We start from the raw sequence: 25639 nt of genomic DNA, 5'->3' as shown, positions 1-25639 counted from the left end.
TTTTGACATTGTGATGTACTTGAATTGCACGTGATGTTACGTAGTCATCCCTCGTAACGTATACAAAAAGATAGATGTTCAGACATATATACATCCTATTAGCTTTATTGTGATTGCCGAAAGTTATTCTAGAAGCTACGTGGTGGTGGGGTGCGGGGGTTCCCTCGGTCCAAGAAGGTCCAAAAAAAGCCCGGTCTGAAGGGCCGAGCTACGTTTTTTTTTTTCAAAAAAAAGCTGCCCTGAATGGCAAGCTTTAAAACAACTGATTACTTCCAATATCAAATCAAGATTCTTAGATATCAATTACTTTCGTATATTGTTTAAAACTGTTAAAACCTCGACATGTTAAGTTTAAAATTAACAATAACTGCAGCAACAGAAACCTATTGGGTGTGAACTATAAGAGGTCAAAGATGCCCATTATTTTGCAAAATGTCCTTATAGAATGAAGTGCGAGTCTTTCGGCTCTCAACGTGGACAAAGAGGAAAATCAATCATTTATTGAACTTTTGTTTCTTATGTGTTTCAAAACTAGACTGCTTCTATGTCTACGTAGTGAAAACCGGGTGAAAATTAATGGTAGAAAAAAACCGTTGTTATTACTTTAAGAAGCCTTGAGGTCTATAGAAATTTTTTCATGGCAACAGGGAAGTGAACAAGAAACCGCGATAGGATGGGATACCACTCTCGATCATATCAACCGCTGCATGAAGGTTGCAGGAGGACTTATTGGGATCACTCTAAACCTAAGTGCTAGAGCAAAGTTTTTCCTAAGGCAAAGCAAAAGGCTGCGATGTCTTCAGTGATGCAGCTTTTCATAACGCGAAGACAGAGTTATTGATTGGTTGTTGACCACAATGCGGAACTTTGCTACCCCGTTTAAAGAAAAGAGTAAAGAACTTAAAAATTGTAGTAGCCAAAGTAGTCATGATCATGCCTGAAGCAATGAAGAGTGATCCTTGCCATAAAAGTGAGAGAGATAGGGCACTTTGTAAGATCTTTGCTAAAGACAGAATTCACTCGAACATAGTGAACCGCTGGTCCCAGAACAAATAAACGCAAACTTCTTCCTTGGAAAGACAGCGGAAAGGTATCAAAGTATCTTGCATGGATAAAGTGGTCGAGTTTCACGACTATTAAATGAATCCACTGTGGTCCCGAAATCTAGGTTTGCACCCGACGGTATGATGCTCCATTGTTCCGCAAAGAGCTCGTTAATGATAATTCTTTACAAGCATGGAGGTGAATCGCAGCAGAGAACGAACACGGCTACTCAGAATAACGAAGATGACACAATAAATGTGGACGCGGAGCCTTAACTGCAACTTCGAGTCCCTGCTGTTGACGCTATGGCAGAACTGCAGTACCTTGATAGGTCAGACGGTATCAAAGACTGTTCATAGTCACTGACACTGGCCAGAACCACCATGTAATTGAACTTGGGTCGATTGCTAGCGCTCTTGGCAGTGCTAAAATTGCAGCAATATGCGTAGCCTGCGAATACAGCCGCCTCTCATTCGCTCCCGCTACCGTAGCGGGAGCGAATGAGAGGCGGCTAACATAACTGGAAGTTAACAGGCGTTTGCGCAGGCGGCTAACATAACTGGAAGTTTTTCCTGCGGGCTCCTGGTGCTGAAAAGCCTTCAGACCACCTACGCAGGGTGCACTTTATGAAGCAATTCTCTGTACCCAAAACCAGATCATCGCTTTAAACAACGACAGAGTATGTTACCACAGTCAGGTGGTTACGGCTGGAAAAATTAGGGAGGAGGAATGGACGACTGTAGCGATGCGTAGAACGTTCACCCACAAAACTTGCTACAATCTGAGAGGGGGAATGGGAGGGTCTGTAGACATATTACATATATTGAAAAGACGGTTTTTACTAGCGTCACTAGACCATACAAAGCCTTTTAATTTCGTTAAATTGCCCAACGCCGGGATATTCATTGATTCCTACTGACATATCTTGGAAACTGTTTGGCGAGGGGACGGGAGGCACTATGGTCCCAGGTCCGTTCCAGGTTCAATGAACCACAAGAAAATGCCGCCTCGATTTCATGGTCACGTGATTGAGACTATCCATATCAGTTAAAATATTCTTTTGGACATCTCAGTCTATCGAAACTGCTAATAGTTATTCTAAAATACCACATTTTTGTGAAGTTCATCATTCAGCCTCGTTTTCATGCTAAGCCAAATAAACGATGTTTTTAAATTCCCCTTCTGAAGGCCTTTGCACGGGTTACAAGATTGCCAACAACATTTATCGTGTTCCTTAGGTCCCCCTTAACACTTCTAAACTAGTCGGCAAAAATCTTCACGAAAATCCCACGGGAACACCATTGCTCCCAGACTATTATGTTTATATTTACTCGTAGAACAGAGCTTACATGAATATTTAATATAAGAAGATTGTCAAAACAATAAACATTTGATAATTTCCGATCATTTTATCTGTGATTTTACTTAAGTGCGAGTCGCTTTGTCACGTAACGCGAATGTTTTGATCTATTAACAACAATGGTTTCATTACGTCACACGTACATTCTGGACTGTTTATTGTAATTTAATAGTCACTCGGCTGGCAAGTGGACTCAAGAAAAACGAAAATTTACTGCTTGTATGGCTTTTAGAGGTCAATAAATTATTGAGGCAAACATTTTACCGTTTCGACCTGGACGATGCTTAAAAGTTATCGACGGAGAAGGCACCGGCTCGGCGTGGGAAGATGAGATGACCGAATGAAAGCCGGCTGGGGCGAATAACGATGTCCACACCCCCGGCATTGATTACGTTCAATTTAAATAGGTCATAGATCAACGCTCATGTTTGGATAAGCACGAGGTCTCGATAACTTGTGAAATGGAAGAGGAGAGTGACCGTCTAAATCTACGGGAAATGTCCAACATCGATAAGGCGACATGCGATTTTTGTGACAGACGTTACGCCTGCATCAGTAGCGACGAAGGTGTAGCACAAATGTACAATGTGGACATGTTACAAATGCAGTTTGCTTGTTTGAGAACGAACGGCTCGGCTGATAACTCAGCCGATCATGATAGAAGCAATAGTTTGTTGGACAATGTGCCTGATGCCACGACGCAAGACTTAAACTCATTTTCTGAGGCAACTGAAGTCAAGCACGCGGACTCGACAGGCAGCGTTAAACTTCCTTCGCCTCCGGCTGACTCTCCAGACAAAGGTAATTGTGATCCAGTCTCGGCTGTTTCGACCGGAGTAGTCGATTCCATTTCATCGAAATCGAGCTCAAGTCTTAAGAGTTTTTTATGGAGTTCAGCAGATTCAGATCTGCCATCTTGGAATCTGCGCGATGACGAAGAAAAACTTATTTGGCCTCTTCAGGTAGATTTCTGTAGTCCAGTCGCAAACATTGGTGTTACCAAATTTACTACTTTTGTTTGAATTCTGCTTGAATTGGCCATGGCCGGTATATGTCACGCGAGCTCCAACACGAATGGCATGAAAATTGAAATGGAATTGCTAAGTTAAGGTCAGTTAACATTAACCCGGCCATTTCAGTCATTTTATACGTTCTCAGCTGTTTATTCGGCGAGTTTTTCAACTCTCTCTTTGGTGAATAACTAATTATTGTTTTCATTTGTATTGCTGTCAAACACAGACAATGGTTTCTTTTAACTAATGCAAATCAGTCAACACTTCACGCATAAATTATGCCACCGTTAGAATACTGATAGACGCTCTTCGTTGTTTTTCAGAAAGAATGTTGCAATTTTGCTAAAATGTTATCATCTGCTTGACTGCAGGATGAATTCTCTGTCACTGATAAATTTGATGAGAATGATCAATATGTGATTATTTCAAATACTGGACGTGGCGCGTTCGGAAAATGCTTTTATGCCAAACAAGTTCCAGCAGATGATGCGGCAAGTGAGGGAAGAGAATTTTGTGTTAAAATGGTAAGTTTGTCTTGTCTGTACCCAAATTCGCAATTAGCCAATCAGAAGGTTTATCTACAGTCCTCTGATTTCTTGCAAGGCAAGCTGACTGACCCCGGGGGGGGGGTACTCCCTATAATGGCCTGTACGGGGAGGCCCCGCCCGAAAGGGGTACCTTTTTAATGCTTCAGGTATATAAAAGGGTAGGGATTTCACAAGTGTAGGTATATTGAAAGGGTAGGGATATCGGTCATTTACAGTCTAAAGGGCCTTCAATTAAACTATTTCGAACAGACGCACCTTATGGCTGTATCATTTAAATTTATGAAACGCTACATAAAAATGGCATCCATACTTCCTGTTTTAGGCCTATGCCACGTCTTTTAGGTATATGAAAGGGTTACCTTTTTTCACAAAAAAGGTATAGGAAAGGGGTGCATTTTTTGTCAAAATGATATATAAAAGGGTAAAGGGATTGGACCTCGGGGCGGAGCCTCCCCCGTACAAAACGTTTTTGAGTAGCCCCTCCCCCCCGGGCTACTGACCTGATATCCCTGGATTTATGGCCGAATTTGGGTTCGTTAAGATTCGTACCTTTTAAGTATGCTTTGGCGGGGGTATTACGTTCCCAATTGCTAGGTATTTTGGCTCGATCCGTTCGACCAATCTCGCCTCGCCACCGAAGCGAACCAAAAAAGAAACGATTAGGTATGAAAAATCGTCGGATATGTGACTTCGTTAGTTGTCAAAATAGTTTTCGGTTATGGGCATGTCACAAGCTAGACAAATTTGCGATTTGGGAAATAACGTTTTAATCAGACAGTATTTAAAGTCTGGTCACCCCGTAATAACCTCTCATTAATAAATATTTTGCCTATAATAACAAATGGTACTTAATCTCCTTTTTTATTCACTCCACTTTAAGTGTCAATACAGGTACAACGAACTCTTGGCTTTACAACTGGCAAAGAAGGACAATATTGCTGAAATCGTTGAGTTCTACGGTGCAAAAATTAAAGGCATAAACGCTTACATATTTATGGAGTTAATGACAGGTAATGACAACTAAGTGTTCAGGTTTTTAGAGCGGTTTTCGATTGAGTGTCAAAATCTTCCGGTTTACTTCCTCATCCAATCAGAAGTAAATTAATTAAAAACCAATCAGGGCTAATTACGTTCGCGCCAGTTTCTCAGTTTTCGCACTTAGCGCCGGCTAAATGTATTTACAATGAGTTTTGATTGGTTGCAAAGAATGTCTGTGTCATCTAGGATTGGCCGGAATACTCACTTTGGTTACACTTAAATGAAAACCGCTCTATGTGTAAGAGCAGTTAGAAAGGGAATTGAGAAGAAAAGATGTACCATTCCTTTTTCTACAAGCTTCCTTCTCTCCTAGCTAACGCTTCGCGCTGATTGACATGTGCGCAGGCTATTTCTTTTGGTGACTGATGATAACACAAAAAAGATATAGTGTTCAACATGACACGAGCATGGATCAAAGAGAAAATCTGAGTCCCCGACGGGAATCGAACCCATGGCCTCCCAGACACTGGGTGGACGCTCTATTCACTGAGCTACGGAGAGACTCATGGTGAGCAAGGTCATTTACCAGTTACTACCAAGCTTAAAATTCCCCATATTTTTTTATTTACTATTGGCGTTCATGTGCCTGTGGGAACACCCTCATATAAGCTATATAGATATGTGAGCCTTTAACGGTATGGCTTCCGAGCCGTTTTGTTCTGAAACAGAGTAACGATTTTGACCATTCTGGCCTGAAATAGGGTAAGGGTTTAGGAAGAGCGCCGCACACCCCGTCTAAAATTTCTAGGATTTCCCCTCCCCCCCCCCCCCCGGCCTCCTCGGGTTCGTGAGAGAAAGCAAGCATGAAATTGAGGCATCGGGCCAATATATGGTCTTTGAATTGTTGCTTCAGTTTTATGTCGCCTGCCTCAGCTCGTCCTGTGCGAACTCTCTGTTGCTTCTCTTTTCGATTACAGGTGGAACTATAGCGGACCTTATTCAAGAAATAAAGGGAAGTGGTAACGCTCATTGGCCAATTATATCGGAAACGGACAGTCTTGGTTTTTTAGAAGATGTTCTGAAGGCTGTGAAGTTCTTACATAGCAAAGGAATTGTGCACAGAGATATCAAAGGTAATGTAATAACCGCATTTGTTTACCTTAATCGCGTTTTTTGAACCTTTCTGTAAAAGCGGGGGATGTATATGTGTATGACATTAGCTTCTCATGCTTTCTTTAGGAGCAAACGTACTTTTAGACAGACCTCGCCTGCGCGCGAAACTGACAGACTTTGGATCAGCAGAGAGTTGCAATGTAAGCTAAGCAGAAAACAAAACAACACTTTACTCAGAGAGTATACATCTAAATAATCTAATGGATGAATGGATGGATTGATGGATAACCTTTATATAAAAATACGGTCATATAATCCTTTATTTGTGATATACTCCTTTGTGTCCTTAAAATGACGTACATCAGCTTACCCGAGTCAATCGAGTGACACAACGAAACATCATAACAACAAATCGAGAAAACAAAGAAATACACTGTCGACGGCAAAGAAAAAAATATAACAAATTGACTGACTTTATTCTTAAGGCATACTATTTTCCCTGGACAATAGGATGCAAGCTTCTCTATCGATATCTGGAAAATCGCATGTCTGCTTCTGGAGATGTTAAATGGGGAAAGACCTCCTCTTTTTATAGACGTAAGTGGTGATTAAGTATTTTATTGATATATCGTTTAACAGGAACAAAACTAAAGAGTATTCATAAAGCTAGTACCCAGCTCCTAACAGACGACCTTTGGGCTCGTCACGCATTGAGAACAGAAAAGATTGCAATTAATTCTTTCTCTTTTTAGGAAGGAAGTCTTCAAAGGCAGAATTCTTGCAAGCTAGAGGATAACATCCCTTCTGGAGCTATGGAAGTCACCAGAGAGCTTTTACGTTTATGTTTTGGGCTGAAAACAAGAGATCGAAACTACCTTCCTAGTGCTGCGGAGGTCTTAATATATTCAGGCGCCTTCCCAGTGGTAGAATTACTGAAAAGACTCCCAAAGCTCTCCGGAGAACAACTGCTGAGTTCGGAAAATCCCAGTTGAAGGCTCCCATCATGACTTATCGTCTAAACACAAACAGACAATTAATCCGAAAGATAACTCATCAATCAGCACTAAGTAGCACCGCTCATGAAAACTTTGGGCTCAGGGCTGTCGAAATACTGAACCCGAGATAGCTTGTCACTGAGGTTACTAAGAATCATGACGTATCTTCATGGCATCATGACACGTTCCGGACCCTTCACCGCGGTCAAACGTCTCAGGCAGCTTTTCTTTCTATTTCGGGGAATTTTGTTCATATTGAAGTTTTAATATGAGCAAGGATCGATAAAATAGTTGCTGAGTGTAGAAATACTCCCATTTCCTCAGGTAAACGAGTGTTTGTACTTTTTAAATGTTCCGCATCCGAACCAAAGTGCTTTGACAAAATGGCGCCGACAAGTCCGCATGTCACTATTTTTAAACACATAGAACGTTTCTTAGTAAAGCTCCAAAAAAACCCCTTAGTAAATCGTCAGGATACAGGTAATGTACCACTCTTTGTACTGTAAAAATTTAAAACTTATCTTTGAAGTAGTTTTCTTGTTTTTCGCGTATTTTTGTCGTTTGACCGTGGTCGATTCGGACCCGGGCTGGCCTGCAGGGGGAAAGGGGGGGGGGGGACTTTTATACGGGGAGGCTCAAGTCCGCTCCGAAGTCGCTTTTCAGAGTAAATTATTTTCCCTTCAAATGTAAGAGAGTAAATTTTTGTATAGTTTATGTTACCAGTAGTAGAAATAAATATTTTTGTGCAAGATAGATTGCGTGGAGTGCAACTAATTTCCTTAAATTGTGGCAGCCCGGTGGACGATGGGGGGACTAAGAGGCCGCGGCCCCGCCCCCCGGCCCACCGCGCTATGGGGGTGGGGGGGGGGGGGCTGGAACCGAGCGAACTTTCCCGACAAGCTTGGCGGGTGACGTCACATTCAAATTCGCCGGGGACGACTGGGGACGAGGCTGGTAGCACTGGAATTATAATCCAGACGTCCCGAATTCAAATCCTCCTCCCTGCCACTAGATGGATTTGTTGGAGGATCCGACTTTAACTCCTCCATGTCCCAACTTTTTTTAAATACTGGTAATATAAACCTCAAACCAGGTGGGGTATTTAACAAGTTTCTGCTCAATATACAATATTTGTTTGTTTATTTTTGGTGTTCGCAGTTAGCAGAGCAATGCTAAATACATTTGACACTTAAAATGATTTAATTTAATTTTAATTTTCTCCCTTTTCATGACGTTAATCAGTGTTGCAGTGATATTTGTACCTAATCGTACCTTTTTGGCACGCTTCGGCGGCATGTCAGGCTCGTTTGGTCGAGCCAAAATACCCATGGCAAGACCAAACGAGCCTGATATGCCGCCGAAGCGTACCAAAAAGGTACGATTGGTATTTACCGTACCCAAATTCAGCCAGAAATCAGGTAATATCAATCGCTCTGTTGAAGTCATGCTTGCCACGTTCGTAGTGCAAATTGTGTTGGCCTACTTGTGTGTTGAAACTTTTTTGTATTTAACACTAAATCAAGTAACTCTTCTGACATTTTTTACTCGTTTGTTTGGAGTTTCATTCTCTAAATTTTTAAAATCAAAATTTAGGTCGAAAACTCCGACTCCAGTGTTTCGATTCAGTCTGAATGTTTCAGTAATCGTCGGAAAACATCGCGCAATTGGCAAGCGCGCTCAAGTTTAGTTTTTGCGGGAAAGTTTTTCTCCTTTCACGACTGGTAAACACCAGCTAAATTTGAATTACGAAGTTCTGTTTTATTGGTAAAACCTCTTTTCAATTCATCGTACGGTAACACTACTTTACTTCAAAGTGACCGTGATATGGTGGCATATCAGGTCAGTGACTTGATATCGTAGGATATCAGGACAGAAGATCGCGCTTCTGATTGGCTACTTGTAAATTTAAATGTTGATATGTGCAAAGTCCTCCTATCTTTCTCTCTTGAAGACTTTTACAAAAGAGATGCGAACACCTAATTGTCTCCCCTGCGCAAGGATTTTTTAAAAAACAAATTCATTTTGCAGTGTATGACCTTTTTGTATCTTTTACAGAAAAAAAAAAACAGTGAAACAGTAACTCCTGAGCTTGACAATAGTCAAGGGTTAGTAATGTTCTTGGCAGTCGAGGGACTAGTGTCATTCATATTCGAAGGGTGTCCATTATTTTTTTTAACCAGTTTCTATAAAATAAGTTTTTTGTAGAGCAAACCAAAAATTTAACTCACCAGAAGTTATGTCGCGCGCGCGCGGACTGATTGACATGTTAAAAGTGAGAGTTTCAAATAAAAGTCCCTTAATTTAATTTAGGGGAGCACACTTTAGCCCGGGCCAAACGAGGACGAGAATTGATGGTAGTTGGCTCTCATAAGAGCTTCCGTCAACTCTCATCGGCTATCATCAACTCGGGCCAAACGAGAGAAAACTCTCATCAACTCTCATGGAAAATTTGAACATTTTCAAAGTCGACGAATGCGCATGAGAGTTGATGAAAGTGCATGAGAGTTCCATGCTAAACGAGAGTGAGAGTTTGAACTCTCATCAACTCTCATCCTCGCTTGGCCCGGGCTTTACGCCATAATTGTTTTGTCGTAGTTTTTTTGGAACTTTTGTCAATGGAACTTTGGACGTTTTCAGATTTTCGAACGGGAAAATTAAGAGGAGTCCTGATGAGAAACAATATGTACAGTTAATGATTTCAATAGGCTGATATTTACAAGAACATAAGTCCCCACAAATTCAAACAGATTAAACAAATATTGATCAATTATTAAAATAACTTTATTTCTTAACCATCCTGTAATTTTTTTTCTGTGTGATGGAAGAGTTTCATTTAGTCGATCTGACTGAGAATTTACCTATAAAATCACACTAATTTGTGCTGTTAATGGTGCTTTCAGTTTTTTATTTATAGTTTGAAGAGGGTAAGCCACATTCATCTTCTGTACTTGGTAATTAAGTAAACCCCCGTGAGTTAATAACTCATCTATTAACGAGTGATCATAAAACAGTAAAAGAGAAGCCTCGAGCCCAGTGGCCCAGACTGCGGAGCTTATCCCGGTTTTTTTATATAAACAAAAAAAAGAAAACCCTTCCCTCCGGGGGTGGAATATTGAAAAATAAAATATTTTTTTTATAGTATATAAAAAAAAAAAAAAAAAATTTTTTGTTATAAAATATGAAATATCCCACTTTCTTTTTTTTTTTTTTTTTTATACACTCTCCCAAAACCGGTGTATAAGGAGAAAAAAAAAAAAAAAAAGGGAAAATACATAATATACCACTCGAAAACGTTGCATAACTAGTATCTATATCATTTAACGGCTAAAAATATTTCTACTCCCCCTAAATGGTATGCTAGTCCACCATTGCAAGGTACTCCCCAGCATTATTTCGCCAGTACCCATTAATACACCCTGGGTGGAGAGAGGGACTATGAGAGTAAAGTGTCTTGCCCAAGAACACAACCTAGAGCAACCTAGTGACCCCAGCCGGGGCTCGAACCAACCCGGATCGCTCGATCCGCAGTCCAACGCGCAAACCTTAAGGCCACCGCGACTCCCCTATATACGAGTGATTATACAAGTAAAATACCTCAAAAACAGCATCTGAACTTCAGATCACATACAGTACAATTTTTTTTTATTTCCAAGAACGTAGCTTTGAAGGCTGAAACTGAGAATTTTTTATTGTTAGAAACCATGAGCTTAAAAATGTTGTTAAATTATAAGTGTTTTTCAAATTAGGAAACAGTGGCCGTATAATACGTTGCAGTGAATATATATTAATTTTAAACACATTCATGTAACATATGTACGCATTTATGTTACTGTCATTTGCTGAGAATGTTAATTCAAGTTTGTTTATTTTCAAAAAAGATCAATGCATCAATTTTTTTCTGTTTGTCATTTTTTACAACCGATGGTAAAGAAAGTTGTTACAAGAATTTCAGCCTTGCAATACATTCAGGCTAAGCATATTCTTGAGATTTTGGCCTTGTTTTCTTCGACAAAATTTCGAGTTTCCACTTGAAATGACTGATTCTTTTGTCAAATGATTGCAACAACACAACAATTTTTTTTTTAATGGCTTTCTGTCAGTTTTGTAGCTCTTTGGTGAGTTAAATGTTTCTTTCTTCCGGTGTTTGAAAAACTTTGTAAATTTACGTAAAGTGGAACTAATAGCTTTTACAACACAAGTTTGACATTTGGCAGTTTAATTATTTATACAGCTGATGCTACGGACAATAGTTTCAAAATTTCTTCCCCCTTGCTTGTTGTTGTTTACTCTTGTAAAATTAAAATAAAAATCATCTTTATTTATTGCCACATGTCCTGGCCTGGCCGGGCTAGCCTGTGTACGCCGTCCCGCTCCGCTCAAAAAAATCGCGGAGGGGACTTTTTTTTGAACGAAGCGGGACGGCTGTATACAGGCTAGGCCGGGGCACTGTGTTGTGTTCTTGAACAAGACACTTTATCACAGCTTTCTTTCTTCATCTAGGACTAAATGTTAGCCGAGGAAAACCTGTTAGGTAGCTTGACAAATGCCGTAGCGGGACGCAGACTGGGAGGGGGGGGAGGGAGAGGAGAAGGTGGGGGCCAGCGGTGGATAAGCGTTCCGTTGGTTTCATTTTGCAGAAAAAAGCGTAGAGCATGCAGTGGCATTGATGACCTATCTGGCTTCTCCTATCTATAGAAATGGACTCTACCGTTTAACGGATTTTAAAAAAAAAAACCAAAAACTAATTAATTCATTCTTTATATAACAATTACACTACGAGCCCGAGTTTTACATGAGCGAATAGTCAACAAGGCGCAGCTGTCGGTCTACCACTTATAGAAAACTCGGGCTCGTAGTCTAACTGTAGGCACTCTAAAGGATTGCAGTCCAAAACCTACAACTTTATGTATATTTTTAGCTAAACATCAAGGCTAATTTTCCTTTTTAAGGGCAACACGCGCGCGAGCGTGTTCTATCAGCGAACGGAAAACAATGAGAGAACCAGTCAGATTCGCGCATTTCTGATAGAACACGGCTTACAGAGTACTTAGATTTTGATCACCTTTAGGAAACTAGGGATAAAGTTATACAGAAAACCACACGCTGAACTGTTAAATTCACCGCAATGTTGACGAAAGATACACAAAGTTGAAACCATCGTGACGCGCATTTAAAGTGTTCCGTACATCATTAAATTTATAAAGGTCCTTATTTAAACTTTTCAATTCATATTTCACTTTTAAATTAAACAAGTAGTTTATCTAATATGTTGACAGTAGAAAGAGTTTACAATAGCAAGGGACGTCATTTCCACAACATGACTTTTTCATTTTCTTGTGACAGCTTACAAAGTAAACAAGTAGTTATTTCATGATGCTCCATGCCGTTATAAAGCCGGTATCAGCACATTATTGTGTACTTCGTTAGTTGTCCCGGCTAAATCCTTCACGATGGTAATATCGGTGCTGTTTTTCGCTTTCTTCGCGACTGTATATGCAGACCCTTTCATCGAGGCACAAGATCCTTCAATGAAAGAAAACGCGCCCGAATTCACGAATGTGAAACGATAGTACTGTTCGGTAAGAATATCATAAATATCGTGCCCCGTATCAACTGGTATATACTTCTGAACGGGTTAAAATATCCATACAATAATTTTGAGGGTATAAACTGGTATTTCACAACTGTAAAAATCTAAATTAGATACATTGTTAGTATAGACTTTTGAGCAAACTAGGATTTCTGTGGAGCTGGTAAAGTAATGTGTACTTTCAGACTCTGAACATTTCAACTTGGCTAAATTTGGAAATTCTGTTTTGATAAACTCTGATAGCCAAGAGGTCTTATCGTTGCCTTGTGCGAATACCCTTTTCGGCATTAACGGACTGCTTTAATTCTAAACGTAACGGAACAAGTGTTAAAACTAGTTGCTAATGTTGGTCGATGGTTAATTTTTTTAGCGAGGCAAGCCACTAACAAAATGGTACTGTATATGTTAAATTTAATAATCTCGGCGCGCTCTTTCGTTTTTTTTTTTCATTTTTCGGGCTTACGTTTTGATTTATTTCCCACAAGCCGTCACTGCTCTACATGATTTGCAGGGGAACACATTTTAACTCGTATAGATTCGTGCCGTTCCCTAATTTTTCGATTTTTTGGAACAAATGATGAAGTAACAGAGATGAGTTACTATATCAGAAGTTTGAACTTCGCCAGTTTATAAAACTACGCATTGACACTTTTGACCTCAATCTGATATACCTACTAAGATCATGTCATTCAAAAGTACGCGAACTAGCAGAATCAGTCAGCTAAGATGATTTTAGTAAGAAAACCGCTGCGATTGAATATTGAAATCTGTGTTCTGTCAGTTCATCGAGATTTTCCGGTGACAACAAAGAAAGTAAATATTCGAATATTTTACGAACATCCTTCGAACAAGCTTCATAATCAACTCAAGATTGAATCTCAGCATTCAAAGATTCTATATCATTTTCTGTCCTGCTTGCAGCTAACCGCAACAAATTATTTATGAAAGAAAAAAATATCGATGAAAAGCTGTTGTTTAGCACAACTTATTCACCAGTCCTCCTAAAAGTCTTTTTTTAAATCTTTCTTTTTTACTTAGGTAAGCGAACTTCTAGCAAAGTCGCGGTAGATAGAAATGCTGAAATAAAAAAAAAATCGAAGTCAATTATGTGATGCTTTAGCTTCAAATTACATTACGATTACATCAGATTTAATTTTTGATAAGCTTTATATCGCATGATTATCTTCTGGGCTTTCCTTTGATATCCGACTGTTTCATCCACTGAAAAAGATCCGCGAAGGAGATTTGAAACAAATTAAGTAAGACGGCAATACTGAATAAACAAACAAATTGAAACTTTTGAAGAATAGTATATACACGGAAAATAAAGCGGATTCTACGGTTTGTCCAGTTAACGATGTTTCAACGGTAATTCGACAGCGCAAAATCACAGTTCACGGCTAACTTAAAAATTGATCGTCGTTTGCAAGAAACCCGAATCGCGGTAAATCACGGCTATTCACCAGATCACGTATCACGAAGGGAAAAAACAGTCGTTTTACATTTCGCACCAGAAAAATGCCATTAACGGTTAACCTAATTGCCCTTTACCACTCTCGAAATGCAATTTCAGTTATCGAAAAAAATTGTGAAACACGAAAAAATGATTTTAAAAAATTCACAAGGATTGACGTTTTGTTGAATTTAACATGCAAGTTCGCATGGGAAAACGTGTCAAGGTAACACACTGCTTATGACATTGTTACAAAAGGAGCTCTCTACTGCTATTAGTTGTCATGGTTACCAAAAACCCTGTATTTACTTTACAAGCTAGCGGCATAAGTAAAGTTATTGTTGGCGGGTTAAATATCATCATTATTTACCCGGAACTTAGGCAAAACGTACAAATTGAAAACAAGAAGAAGTCTTTGTTTTGTTAGTACTAAATAAACGATAGAAATGCATTTCAATTTTATTGGAAATGAAATAGAATTTAATTGTCATATTCTATAAGATTCGAACTTTGGTCGGACACCGTACCTCACCGATTTCGCTGAAATTTGGCATGCAGTCTTGTTTTAGGGTCCTAACTACCAAATGGATATTAAAAAGTTTCAATTCTTTTTATTTTGGAAAATATCGAAAAGGCCGATTTGAAGCGTCCGTGACGGCTCGCCAACATGGCGGATCGAAGGTGTTCTTGTTAGTTCGACACTGAACCTGCCGTCACAGTTTCTCGATCATACTTGGTATAGTTATAAAGAACTATCTTTCTTCTTTCTATATATCAAAATAGATTTGGCAAATGTTGAGTTTGGATGATCAACGGCCAAGAAGTTCGAAGGTATGTTAACGATGTTTTGAACAGTCTCAAATTTACTACAAAATGAAAGGCTAATAACTCCACTGTTATCTCGATTTAGAAGTAGCCATTTACCATGAACAAAGCTTGTTCATTGGTGAATTGATTCCATTAATAAAAAAATTGGGGAAATGTAACCGTTAAGAATAAAAAATTATGGAACCTCTAGTAAATTGGCCATTTCAGCGCCAATTCAGCGGATCAGCTCATTTAACAGCAAATAATCGGGAGAAACATGAAAGGGTTACAGTCGTTTATAATAAGCAGTTTCCATGTATTCTTTGCTTATCTGAAACAAATACATGATCTTTGCCAAAGATATGGCGATTTTTGAGCGTACGATCGTTTCTCCAAATTTTTATGTCGGCAACTTTATTTTATTTGTTGTCGAGATTATACGCTGTTGTTATTCAATATTCGTTTCACAAGAACTTCTGTTGCTCGCATTTCCCAAATCACTGTTTAAGAAATTGCCCATTCCGTAACAGGGTCATTCTTACTTTTTCTTTAAAAATTACTAGGAAAGCATGAATGTCATAGAACGGTTTTATACTAGTAAAAATACCTGTCAGACAAAAATTCAACTGTTTGTGTTATCTGGCTGTTTTCACAAATATGCAAATTTAGGAATTCTTAAAGTGCCTATCTTTAACTATTTCACGCTTTAAGATTCCTCTAAATCTTTTCGCCTACTTTTAGGACAAACGAAGTTTTGTGTCTCCAAGCAGAATGCTCGTTATCAGCAATGAAAGTCGAAGAGATACAGAAGCTCGAGTAAAATTCTAACTGCTGTGAAATGAACATCGTTTGAGCTTGACGTGTATTTATAGATTGCTCATTTAACAGCAAATAATCGGGAGAAACATGAAAGGGTTACAGTCGTTTATAATAAGCAGTTTTCAGGTATTCTTTGCTTATCTTAAACAGATACGTGATCTTTGCCAAAGATATGGCGATTTTTGAGCGAACGATCGTTTCTCCAAATTTTTATGTCGGCAACTTTATTTTATTTGTTGTCGAGATTATACGCTGTTGTTATTCAAGTATTCGTTTCACAAGAACTTCTGTTGCTCGCATTTCCCAAATCACTGTTTAAGAAATTGCCCATTCCGTAACAGGGTCATTTTTACTTTTTCTTTAAAAATTACTTGGAAAGCAAGAATGCCATAGAACGGTTTTATACTAGTGAAAATACCTGTCAGACATAACTTCAACTGTTTGTGTTATCTGGCTGTTTTCACAAATATGCAAATTTAGGAATTCTTAAAGTGCCTATCTTTAACTATTTCACGCTTAAAGATTCCTCTAAATCTTTTCGCCTACCTTTTGGCCAAACGAAGTTTTGTGTCTCCAGGCAGAATGCTCGTTATCAGCAATGAAAGTCGAAGAGATACAGAAGCTCGAGTAAAATTCTAACTGCTGTGAAATGAACATCGTTTGAGCTTGACGTGTATTTATAGATTGCGCTCGAGCTCCGTTATTGTAATTAAGTTTATTCATTTGGCGATCAGATAAAATCAATGAATGATCAGAGTTATTAAAGTCCATTTCTAAGCACGAGAGACACGGAAGTTTGTTTCAGAAGCATTTATGCATAGAAATACCGGTTTATTTTTGAGAGGTAAATCTGCATTTATAATAGCTGGGAGTTTGGGGTGTTTTTTGGTGTTGTTTTTTTTTTTTTTTGAGGGGCTCGGGGTGGGGGGGGGGGAGGGGAGGGGGTGTGGAAGTGGTGCCTTGGTATCCTCTTTTGTTCTTTTACACATTGGCCTGAATTTGGAACCGTTCGGGGAATGGATTATCAATTACTCTTCGTTATGCCATGTCACCCCTTAATGTGGGAGCGCCGCGCCTCAATTCACGATAAAAAATTTATGGCCGCCCGGTCCATTTATGTAGTTCTCCGCCAGGTCTCTCAATAGGCAGGTTACGAGCCTAGTGGCCCATCCGGCCGGAGCTCATACCGGTTTCCGCAACGTGAAGCGACAACGAGTATTTTTTACTCCACCCGGATGGGATGCTATTCCATCGCAGGGTTACCTCCCTTCCCGAAAAGCTAAAGATTGACTGGCAATCTTTTTTTAACCTGGGTAAGGAAAGGGACTCTGGGAGTTGAGAGGCTTTCCAAAGAACTTAACGCATTGTCCCCCAAAAGCTCTATCCAGGACTGTTTGGTCCAGAGTCCAGCGCAGTGACAATTATTAGGCCATCACGCTCCCCAACCGTGAAAGAAAGTGCAAAAATCTGCTTGTATAAGCCCTGGGGTTGTACAGTTTGGTACAAAATGTGGGCTTTTAAATGTGTTAATTAAGTTTATTCATTTGGCGATCAGATAAAAATAAATGAATGATCAGAGTTATTAAAGTCCATTTCTAAGCACGAGAGACACGGAAGTTTGTTTCAGAAGCATTTATGCATAGAAATACCGGTTTATTATTGACTGACGCGGTTAAAAAATACTTGGTGTTGTTGTAGGAAGGCGGGGGGAGGGGGTGGAAGTGGTGCCTCCGAATCCTCTTTAGATCTCTGACACAGTGGTCTGAATGTTGAACAAAAGAGCTCATCTGTTAATAAGCATAATGCGAGCTGATTTTGAAATGAACATGACTTTACGTTTGTGTCATCAGTAATTATCGTGTTCGAAGAAGGCGTGGCTTACTCGCGGCAAGAACAACATGACAGTGAAGCTAACACGTTTTCCTCATTGATTTGAAATGAATTTCGAATCAATTCCTTTTTGGGGAAAGTTAAAAGATACAAATGTTTTTCGTCCAGATTTTTACAAAAAAAAGCAGGCGAGAACTTGGCTGTTTTTGTTCTCTCGGACTTTTTTTTATTAAAGTCGAACCTCTCGAGCTCCATAAGGACACCTCTCGTGATGCGTCATGACTTACATCACGTATGTCCTTATCGCCGACCTAGCTAGGTGAAGAAAGGGCCGGGACTACCGTAATTACTCGAATAAGCGCCGCGGCGCTTATTAAATTTTTCACGCCTCCAGTGCGGCGCTTATTCGAGGGCGGCGCTTATTAAAAAGTTTGACGCCACAAAGAATCTAATCCTTTACATTTATTAAAATAGGGTCCCCTGATTGCCAAAAGTCGTCTCTTGCTGAAGATTGTACTGAAGAATGTTCAATAGAAAAACTGAGCGGTAAAACAAGCACTTTGAACTGCAGAACGTCGCTTTTGATGGAAAGAAATGTCCAAGTTTGTTTAAGAGTTGCTTTGTAGTTCTGTTTCTAGTTAAACATGCAGATTTCCTTGAATAAGCGCCGCATCGGGACTGCGGCGCCGGGGGCGGCGCTTATTCGAGGGCGGCGCTTATTCGGGGGCAGCGCTTATTCGAGTAGATACGGTATGATAGTACAGAGGCTTTCCGAAGAACTCAACGCAATATCCCCCCAAAAATCGAACCGGGATTTAAAAATCTCAAAAAAGTGTTAATATGAATTGTAAATCCACTCATAGCGGTCTGGCCTTACTAAAACCTGGAGAGAGAAAAGACAGTGGGCAGATAAATGAAAGCTGTTCGAGAGTACGCTGTTGAGCAGATTCTGTGAAATTCCCCTTTTTATCCTTTTCTCTCATAAGCCCTCCCAATTCAAGGCCCATATATTTCTTCCAAGTCAACTGTCAAAGTTTAAGGCCACTTTTTTCCTACCAGGTTACCGTCTTGAGAGTTTTAAATTGTATTAATCTTGGTGACACTGTCCCTTTAATTCATTAATGTAATTCAAATCAGTTTATAAAAACGTTTTTCAGAAAACAAGAAGTTTTTTTAATTTCGCTTTAAGCCACCGCACCCCAACCACGGATATAAGACCTACCACATTTAAAAGCCCACATTTCGTACCAAACTGTACAACCCCAGGGCTTATACAAGCAGATTTTTGCACTTTCTTACACGGTTGGGGAGCGTGATGGCCTAACAATGGTCACTGCGCTGGACTCTGGACCAAACAGTCCTGGATAGAGCTTTTGGGGGACAATGCGTTAAGTTCTTTGGAAAGCCTCTCAACTCCCAGAGTCCCTTTCCTTACCCAGGTTAAAAAATGATTACCAGTCAATCTTTAGCTTTTCGGGAAGGGAGGTAACCCTGCGATGGAATAGCATCCCATCCGGGTGGAGTAAAAAATACTCGTTGTCGTTTCACGTTGCGGAAACCGGTATGAGCTCCGGCTGGATGGGCCACTAGGCTCGTAACCTGCCTATTGAGAGACCTGGCGGAGAACTACATAAATGGACCGGGCGGCCATAAATTTTTTTTATCGTAAATTGAGGCACGGCGCTCCCACATTAAGGGGTGACATGGCATAACGAAGAGTAATTGATAATCAATTCCCCGAACGGTTCCAAATTCAGGCCACTGTGTAAAAGAACAAAAGAGGATACGAAGGCACCACTTCCACACCCCCCTCCCCCTCCCCCCCCCGAGCCCCCTCAAAAAAAAACAACACCAAAAAAACACCCCAAACTCCCAACTATTATAAATGCAGATTTCCCGCTCAAAAATAAACCGGTATTTCTATTAATAAATGCTTATGAAACAAACTTCCGTGTCTCTCGTGCTTAGAAATGGACTTTAATAACTCTGATCATTCATTGATTTTTATCTGATCGCCAAATGAATAAACTTAATTAACGGAGCTCGAGCGCAATCTATAAATACACGTCAAGCTCAAACGATGTTCATTTCACAGCAGTTAGAATTTTACTCGAGCTTCTGTATCTCTTCGACTTTCATTGCTGATAACGAGCATTCTGCCTGGAGACACAAAACTTCGTTTGGCCAAAAGGTAGGCGAAAAGATTTAGAGGAATCTTTAAGCGTGAAATAGTTAAAGATAGGCACTTTAAGAATTCCTAAATTTGCATATTTGTGAAAACAGCCAGATAACACAAACAGTTGAAGTTATGTCTGACAGGTATTTTCACTAGTATAAAACCGTTCTATGGCATTCTTGCTTTCCTAGTAATTTTTAAAGAAAAAGTAAGAATGACCCTGTTACGGAATGGGCAATTTCTTAAACAGTGATTTGCGAAATGCGAGCAACAGAAGTTCTTGTGAAACGAATATTTGAATAACAACAGTTAAATGAGCGATCTATAAATACACGTCAAGCTCAAACGATGTTCATTTCACAGCAGTTAGAATTTTACTCGAGCTTCTGTATCTCTTCGACTTTCATTGCTGATAACGAGCATTCTGCTTGGAGACACAAAACTTCGTTTGTCCTAAAGGTAGGCGAAAAGATTTAGAGGAATCTTTAAGCGTGAAATAGTTAAAGATAGGCACTTTAAATGTCTTTAAGAACTCCTAAATTTGCATATTTGTGAAAACAGCCAGATAACACAAACAGTTGAAGTTATGTCTGACAGGTATTTTCACTAGTATAAAACCGTTCTATGGCATTCTTGCTTTCCTAGTAATTTTTAAAGAAAAAGTAAGAATGACCCTGTTACGGAATGGGCAATTTCTTAACCACAGTGATTTGGGAAATGCGAGCAACAGAAGTTCTTGTGAAACGAATACTTGAATAACAACAGCGTATAATCTCGACAACAAATAAAATAAAGTTGCCGACATAAAAATTTGGAGAAACGATCGTACGCCCAAAAATCGCCATATCTTTGGCAAAGATTATGTATTTGTTTAAGATAAGCAAAGAATACCTGAAAACTGCTTATTATAAACGACTGTAACCCTTTCATGTTTCTCCCGATTATTTGCTGTTAAATGAGCTGATCCGCTGAATTGGCGCTGAAATGGCCAATTTACTAGAGGTTCCATAATTTTTTATTCTTAACGGTTACATTTCCCCAATTTTTTTATTAATGGAATCAATTCACCAATGAACAAGCTTTGTTCATGGTAAATGGCTTGTTCTAAATCGAGATAACAGTGGAGTTATAAGCCTTTCATTTTGTAGTAAATTTGAGACTGTTCAAAACATCGTTAACATACCTTCGAACTTCTTAGCCGTTGATCATCCAAACTCAACATTTGCCAAATCTATTTTGATATATAGAAAGAAGAAAGATAGTTCTTTATAACTATGCCAAGTATGATCGAGAAACTGTGACGGCAGGTTCAGTGTCGAACTAACAAGAACACCTTCGATCCGCCATGTTGGCGGGCCGTCACGGACGCTTCAAATCGGCCTTCTCGATATTTTCCAAAATAAAAAGAATTGAAACTTTTTAATATCCATTTGGTAGTTAGGACCCTAAAACAAGACTGCATGCCAAATTTCAGCGAAATCGGTGAGGTACGGTGTCCGCGAACTTTTAAAAAAGCTCGAAAATTATGGAGTATTACACTTAAGACGTACACATACATAGTACTTTTGAAGACAACCGAAAAAAACTCCACTAAATTAAGACGGAATCCATCAGGAAATCGAGTAATATTAAATTTAGTGAACAAAATTCGAGTATCAGAATAATTTAAATCCTATTGCGTTATTTTTTACCCTTTTCAAAAGCTAAAGATGTAAGTAATTATCCGTGATAACACCAACAACAGTTTCTTATCAGAGCCTGAGAAAATTGATTTCAAAGTTCACAAGAACCATGTAAACTATGGGTAAAATTTGTTTTCCATGTTTGCTGTTGTTAGAAATGATTTCTTTTGATAAGATATTTGAAACAGTAACACACAAGTTTGCGCTTGCGCTTGTGCTTGCGTCACTAATGAAAACCAGGCTTATGTTTGACTAATGGCCTTTCTGTTTAAAAGGTAAAGCCTGGTTTTCACTAGCGACGGAAGCACAAGCGCAAGCACAAACGCGATCAGGAAAAAAAATTACCCTTGTGCTTGTGCTTGACACAAGTTCAAGAATAGGCATCAAAATTCATTGTGTTTGTGCTTTTGCTTGCGTCGAAGCCGTATTAACAGTGAAATGAGAGCTGTTATCCTTGCTTTTGTGCTTGTGCTTGCGTCGCGAGTGAAAACCAGGCTTAACGGATCAGCATATTTCATCAAACAAGATAACAAATAAGGTTTGAAAGATTGTGTTTTTTAGTAAATGAGACAGGCAAACTCGTAGAAAGCAATCTGGTTCAAACGGGTTATCTTGTTTTAATCTCACAGATACGTTGCAGTTATGGCAGATACTGTCAAAGTGGATATTACTGCGATTACTACCGATGCTGCCGACCTAACAACCAACGAAGCTGCAGTCACCATGCACACTGTCCTCAGGGGTGGTACTGTGATTACAGCGCGCGTGTATGCAAGGTGGGCGAACGCCGGTGCAGCCATCCGTACCACTGCTCACGTAATGAGGTGTGCGTGGATGGCAAGTGCCGGAAAAGGGAATGCTATTATCACAACCAATGTAAGCAAGGATACTATTGTGCCTCGGGGATATGCAAAGCGTTACCAGGGGCGTGTACTTCAGATAGCAGCTGCAAAGACACACAGTGCTGTTCAAAGTATCATTCGCAGCAGACGCATGGAAGATGCAGGGAGCTCAAGAAGCCAAACGAGTTTTGCCCAATGAAGGTACTATTGTAAATAATAAAGATGGTAAATTTTAGCTTCACTTACAGGTCGTAATTTACCTATCTCTTTGATCAGTGTAAGAAAACATCATTCTTTTTTCTGCTATCCTTGTATAATTTCTTTTTTTTCCCTTTTTAGTATTTTTTTTTTTACTTTTAGACGCACGTACACGTTCTAACGAGAACTTTATGTACTTTTAGGTGTTACGTGTATAAATAAAATTTGATTTGATTTGAACCGACTATAGCCACAGGTTTAAAACTTGAGGGCGCGAGCTTCCTGGTGAATAGTGCTAGGAGGTATTCTTTATCTCTCCCAATCTTAACTATTCCCGTTGGGAGATTTAAAGAGGGAGGGGCGGAATTGGAGAAAGAAATAGAACCGTTTTTATCACGGAAGGCAGTGGGAACGTGGCGTGGGGAATTTGGTGTCTGCTAGCTAGCTACCTTTCTAGAGAACAATAGAAAAACAACAGGGCTATGCTTCTAGCGCCAAAAACAGTAGCAACTGCTACACTATTGGACCAGTAAAAATCCCAAGCTTGTGAGAGCTGCTACACTACTGGGATTCGGATTGAAGATGAGCGCTTCAGTGTTCGAAAAATAGGTCCCTTTCTTGCTCTAATAGGGGGAGGGGGAGCAATCTCCCCTGCCTCCCGACCATTAGATCCCCCACGGATCTTTGCTCCTTCGTATTTTATGGTTATCACCTTTTTATCTCATAGCAGAAATGTCACTATGAGATAAGCAGCTTAGTACTCACGTGATAAGGCCTCGCATTTTCAAACATCTACAGAATTCTGAACATTGTCGCTTCTAGTCTTGTGTTCAATAATTTGCTTCTATATTTTAGATCACCCTTCTACCAGTTTTCAAGTCAAGATTTAGTAGGCCTTTCATATTCAAAGAAAACCACGATGTCTTAATCAACAATTGCACCATGTAAATCTAATATTATCCTTTTAATTCTCACATTGTCACGTTCTGCTTTCACTATTTATCGTAACTAGCATTTTGCATGTCTACTTATAATTCAACTTTCAACGCTTTGTATATGACAGAGGTTTCTGTTAAAACATACTTTGTTAACTTAAAAGTTTTGTCGCATTCTTTAAAATCTTTTCTTCCATGTTGCTATCAAGACCTTTTGGAAATTTTTTCATGGCTGAGTTATGTTTATTTTATTAAGTTTTCTCAAATACTCGCTATGAAACTTAATGTTTGCAAACAAATTACTTCTATGGATCTAAAATACAAAACCATAGCTTCATTGCAACCAAATATGTTTCCTGGTCGATATAATTTAAAGTTACAAGGAAACAAGATTAACTTTCCAAGCTGTTCAGCCCAACAGTATTTCAAAAACCCATATTGCAATCCGTTTCAATCTTCGTCACTTTTGGCCATCCCTACCTTCTTTTGTGTTTACTGTGTTATTGAAATGTTACTTCACTGTTTTAAGCGGTTATTTTTGTATTTCACCGAATTTCTTGGCCATTTACCATGCTAAAATTTGGCTAAAATCCGTGACATAGTCCCTTAAATTTTTGTTGCTATCTCTACAGCCCGACGGATACCATTGCGGCTGCACAGAGGGTTATGAGTGTAAGAGATACCAAAACAATTACTACTGGGGACAGTGTAAGAAGAAGCCTCCGCCGCCTTGTTCCAGCGACGACAGCTGTCAGAAAACACACTGCTGCTCCGGTGGAAAATGCAAACCACGCAAGAAGGCCAAGGAGTTCTGTCCGCATAAGGGGGTACTGCTTTTTAATGTGTACATAATCTTACAGAATATATACAAAAAGCAGAGAAAAAGGACAAGAAAAATAATTTTAAATAGAGCTAAGGGGTCCACGGAGCAACTTTAATTCATTCAGACACGCGCTTGGTTATTCTCGTCGCCAGAGCCGCTAGTCCCTCTAAAGGTGGGTTTCCTCTGACGGGTAATTTTTTACGTGCGTTTACGTGCGTGAAAAAATTACGGACAATGCACGAACGACTTGCGTACACGTTTACGCAAGTCGTTAATACATTGTCTCTAAATTTTCTCACGTAAGTAAATGCACGTAAAAAATTATGCGTCAGTGGAAATCCACCATAAGCTGGCTGGCTGAGCCTGTGCATGAGTAACAAGTGGCTCTGGGGACACATGACTTAATTTGCTCCCTTTGTAATACGAGATTTTGAAACGGTTGATTTGATTGGCTAGGTTTGAAACTCCCTTTGTTAAAATCTAACCAATCAAGTCTTGTGTTCCCTGGTTTTCGTGCACAGGCTCAGCCGGCTAAGAGGACGAGAATGGCGCTTGCTTAAATAAATAGTACAATCTGGTACCCATGATCAGTGGTCTGGATGTTCCGCTGAATACGAGTTACGCGGGCTCTAGAGACGAGATTGAAAATAACACATCTACTATACGACATGGAGAAACCATCCCGAATATAGCTCCCTATTTTAAATAATTTACTGATTAATTTGTTTTTTTGTAGGCTGACATATATAACTGTGGCTGCATTGAGGGATATTTCTGCAAGCAATATGGGGACAGTAGCTACTGGGGAACATGCGAGAAGGTTGTGCCACCAACCGAGGAGCCTGGGTCTGGGGTCGGGGAATAGCCTCGTGTTCATGGCGAGTCTAATTGCTGTGCTGAGCCTGCGATAAATGAAAATTCGCGCAACTTACTGCATTGCTGTAACAATGAGATACTTTGAATGAAAAGGGGATAATAAAACACATTTAACCAAATTGTAGTCTTAAGTCTTTACTGTTTATTTAAGCTGGTTTTGCTAGCAAACTCTGCGAGCTGATTGGTCAAAATTGATATCAGACATGTGTGGATATCATTTTTATCCACACTGATGTGTGATACCATTTTTATCGATTTGCTACCATTCGCTTTACCACTGCAATAGAGAAAATACATGGTTGCGCGGAAATATGAAATTTATCTTCGAGTGTTCAAATCGATATCTCACGAGAACAACAATAACAACAACTATAACCTTGACAGTCAACAAGGGACAACTGAGTTGATTCGCTTATAGAAAACAAGGGGAGTGTTCTTATTGTTTTGATGGTCACTCTAAAGGATTTTAGTCCAAAACCTGGTCCCCAATGGTCGCTCAATGTATTTTGTTGTAGCACTAACTGAAAGAATTTGTTAAACTAGAGAAACAATTCTTT

At 39.5% G+C, this 25639-nt stretch overlaps 1 protein-coding gene and 1 pseudogene across 2 annotated transcripts; both read left to right on the top strand.

The window, feature by feature from the left end:
- The first annotated feature begins 2866 nt into the window (after positions 1-2866).
- LOC144628205 (uncharacterized) lies at positions 2867-7240 on the top strand. Its single transcript, XM_078486269.1, has 7 exons — positions 2867-3366; positions 3789-3941; positions 4846-4975; positions 5921-6076; positions 6183-6256; positions 6567-6653; positions 6809-7240. The coding sequence occupies exons 1-7, from the start codon at positions 2902-2904 to the stop codon at positions 7046-7048; spliced, it is 1305 nt and encodes a 434-aa protein (XP_078342395.1). The 5' UTR covers positions 2867-2901; the 3' UTR covers positions 7049-7240.
- A 5200-nt stretch (positions 7241-12440) lies between these two features.
- LOC144627977 (uncharacterized) lies at positions 12441-25201 on the top strand (annotated as a pseudogene). Its single transcript, XR_013566187.1, has 4 exons — positions 12441-12630; positions 22038-22451; positions 24016-24210; positions 24943-25201. The product of XR_013566187.1 is annotated as an uncharacterized LOC144627977 (transcript).
- Positions 25202-25639: the final 438 nt, after the last annotated feature.

Source organism: Oculina patagonica, chromosome 10 (assembly GCF_052425735.1).
Source record: "Oculina patagonica isolate OP01 chromosome 10, crgOcupat, whole genome shotgun sequence".
NCBI classification, from domain to species: Eukaryota; Metazoa; Cnidaria; class Anthozoa; order Scleractinia; family Oculinidae; genus Oculina; species Oculina patagonica.
The sequence above is the reverse complement of the archived record's forward strand: the minus strand, read 5'-3'. Positions and strand labels throughout refer to the sequence as shown.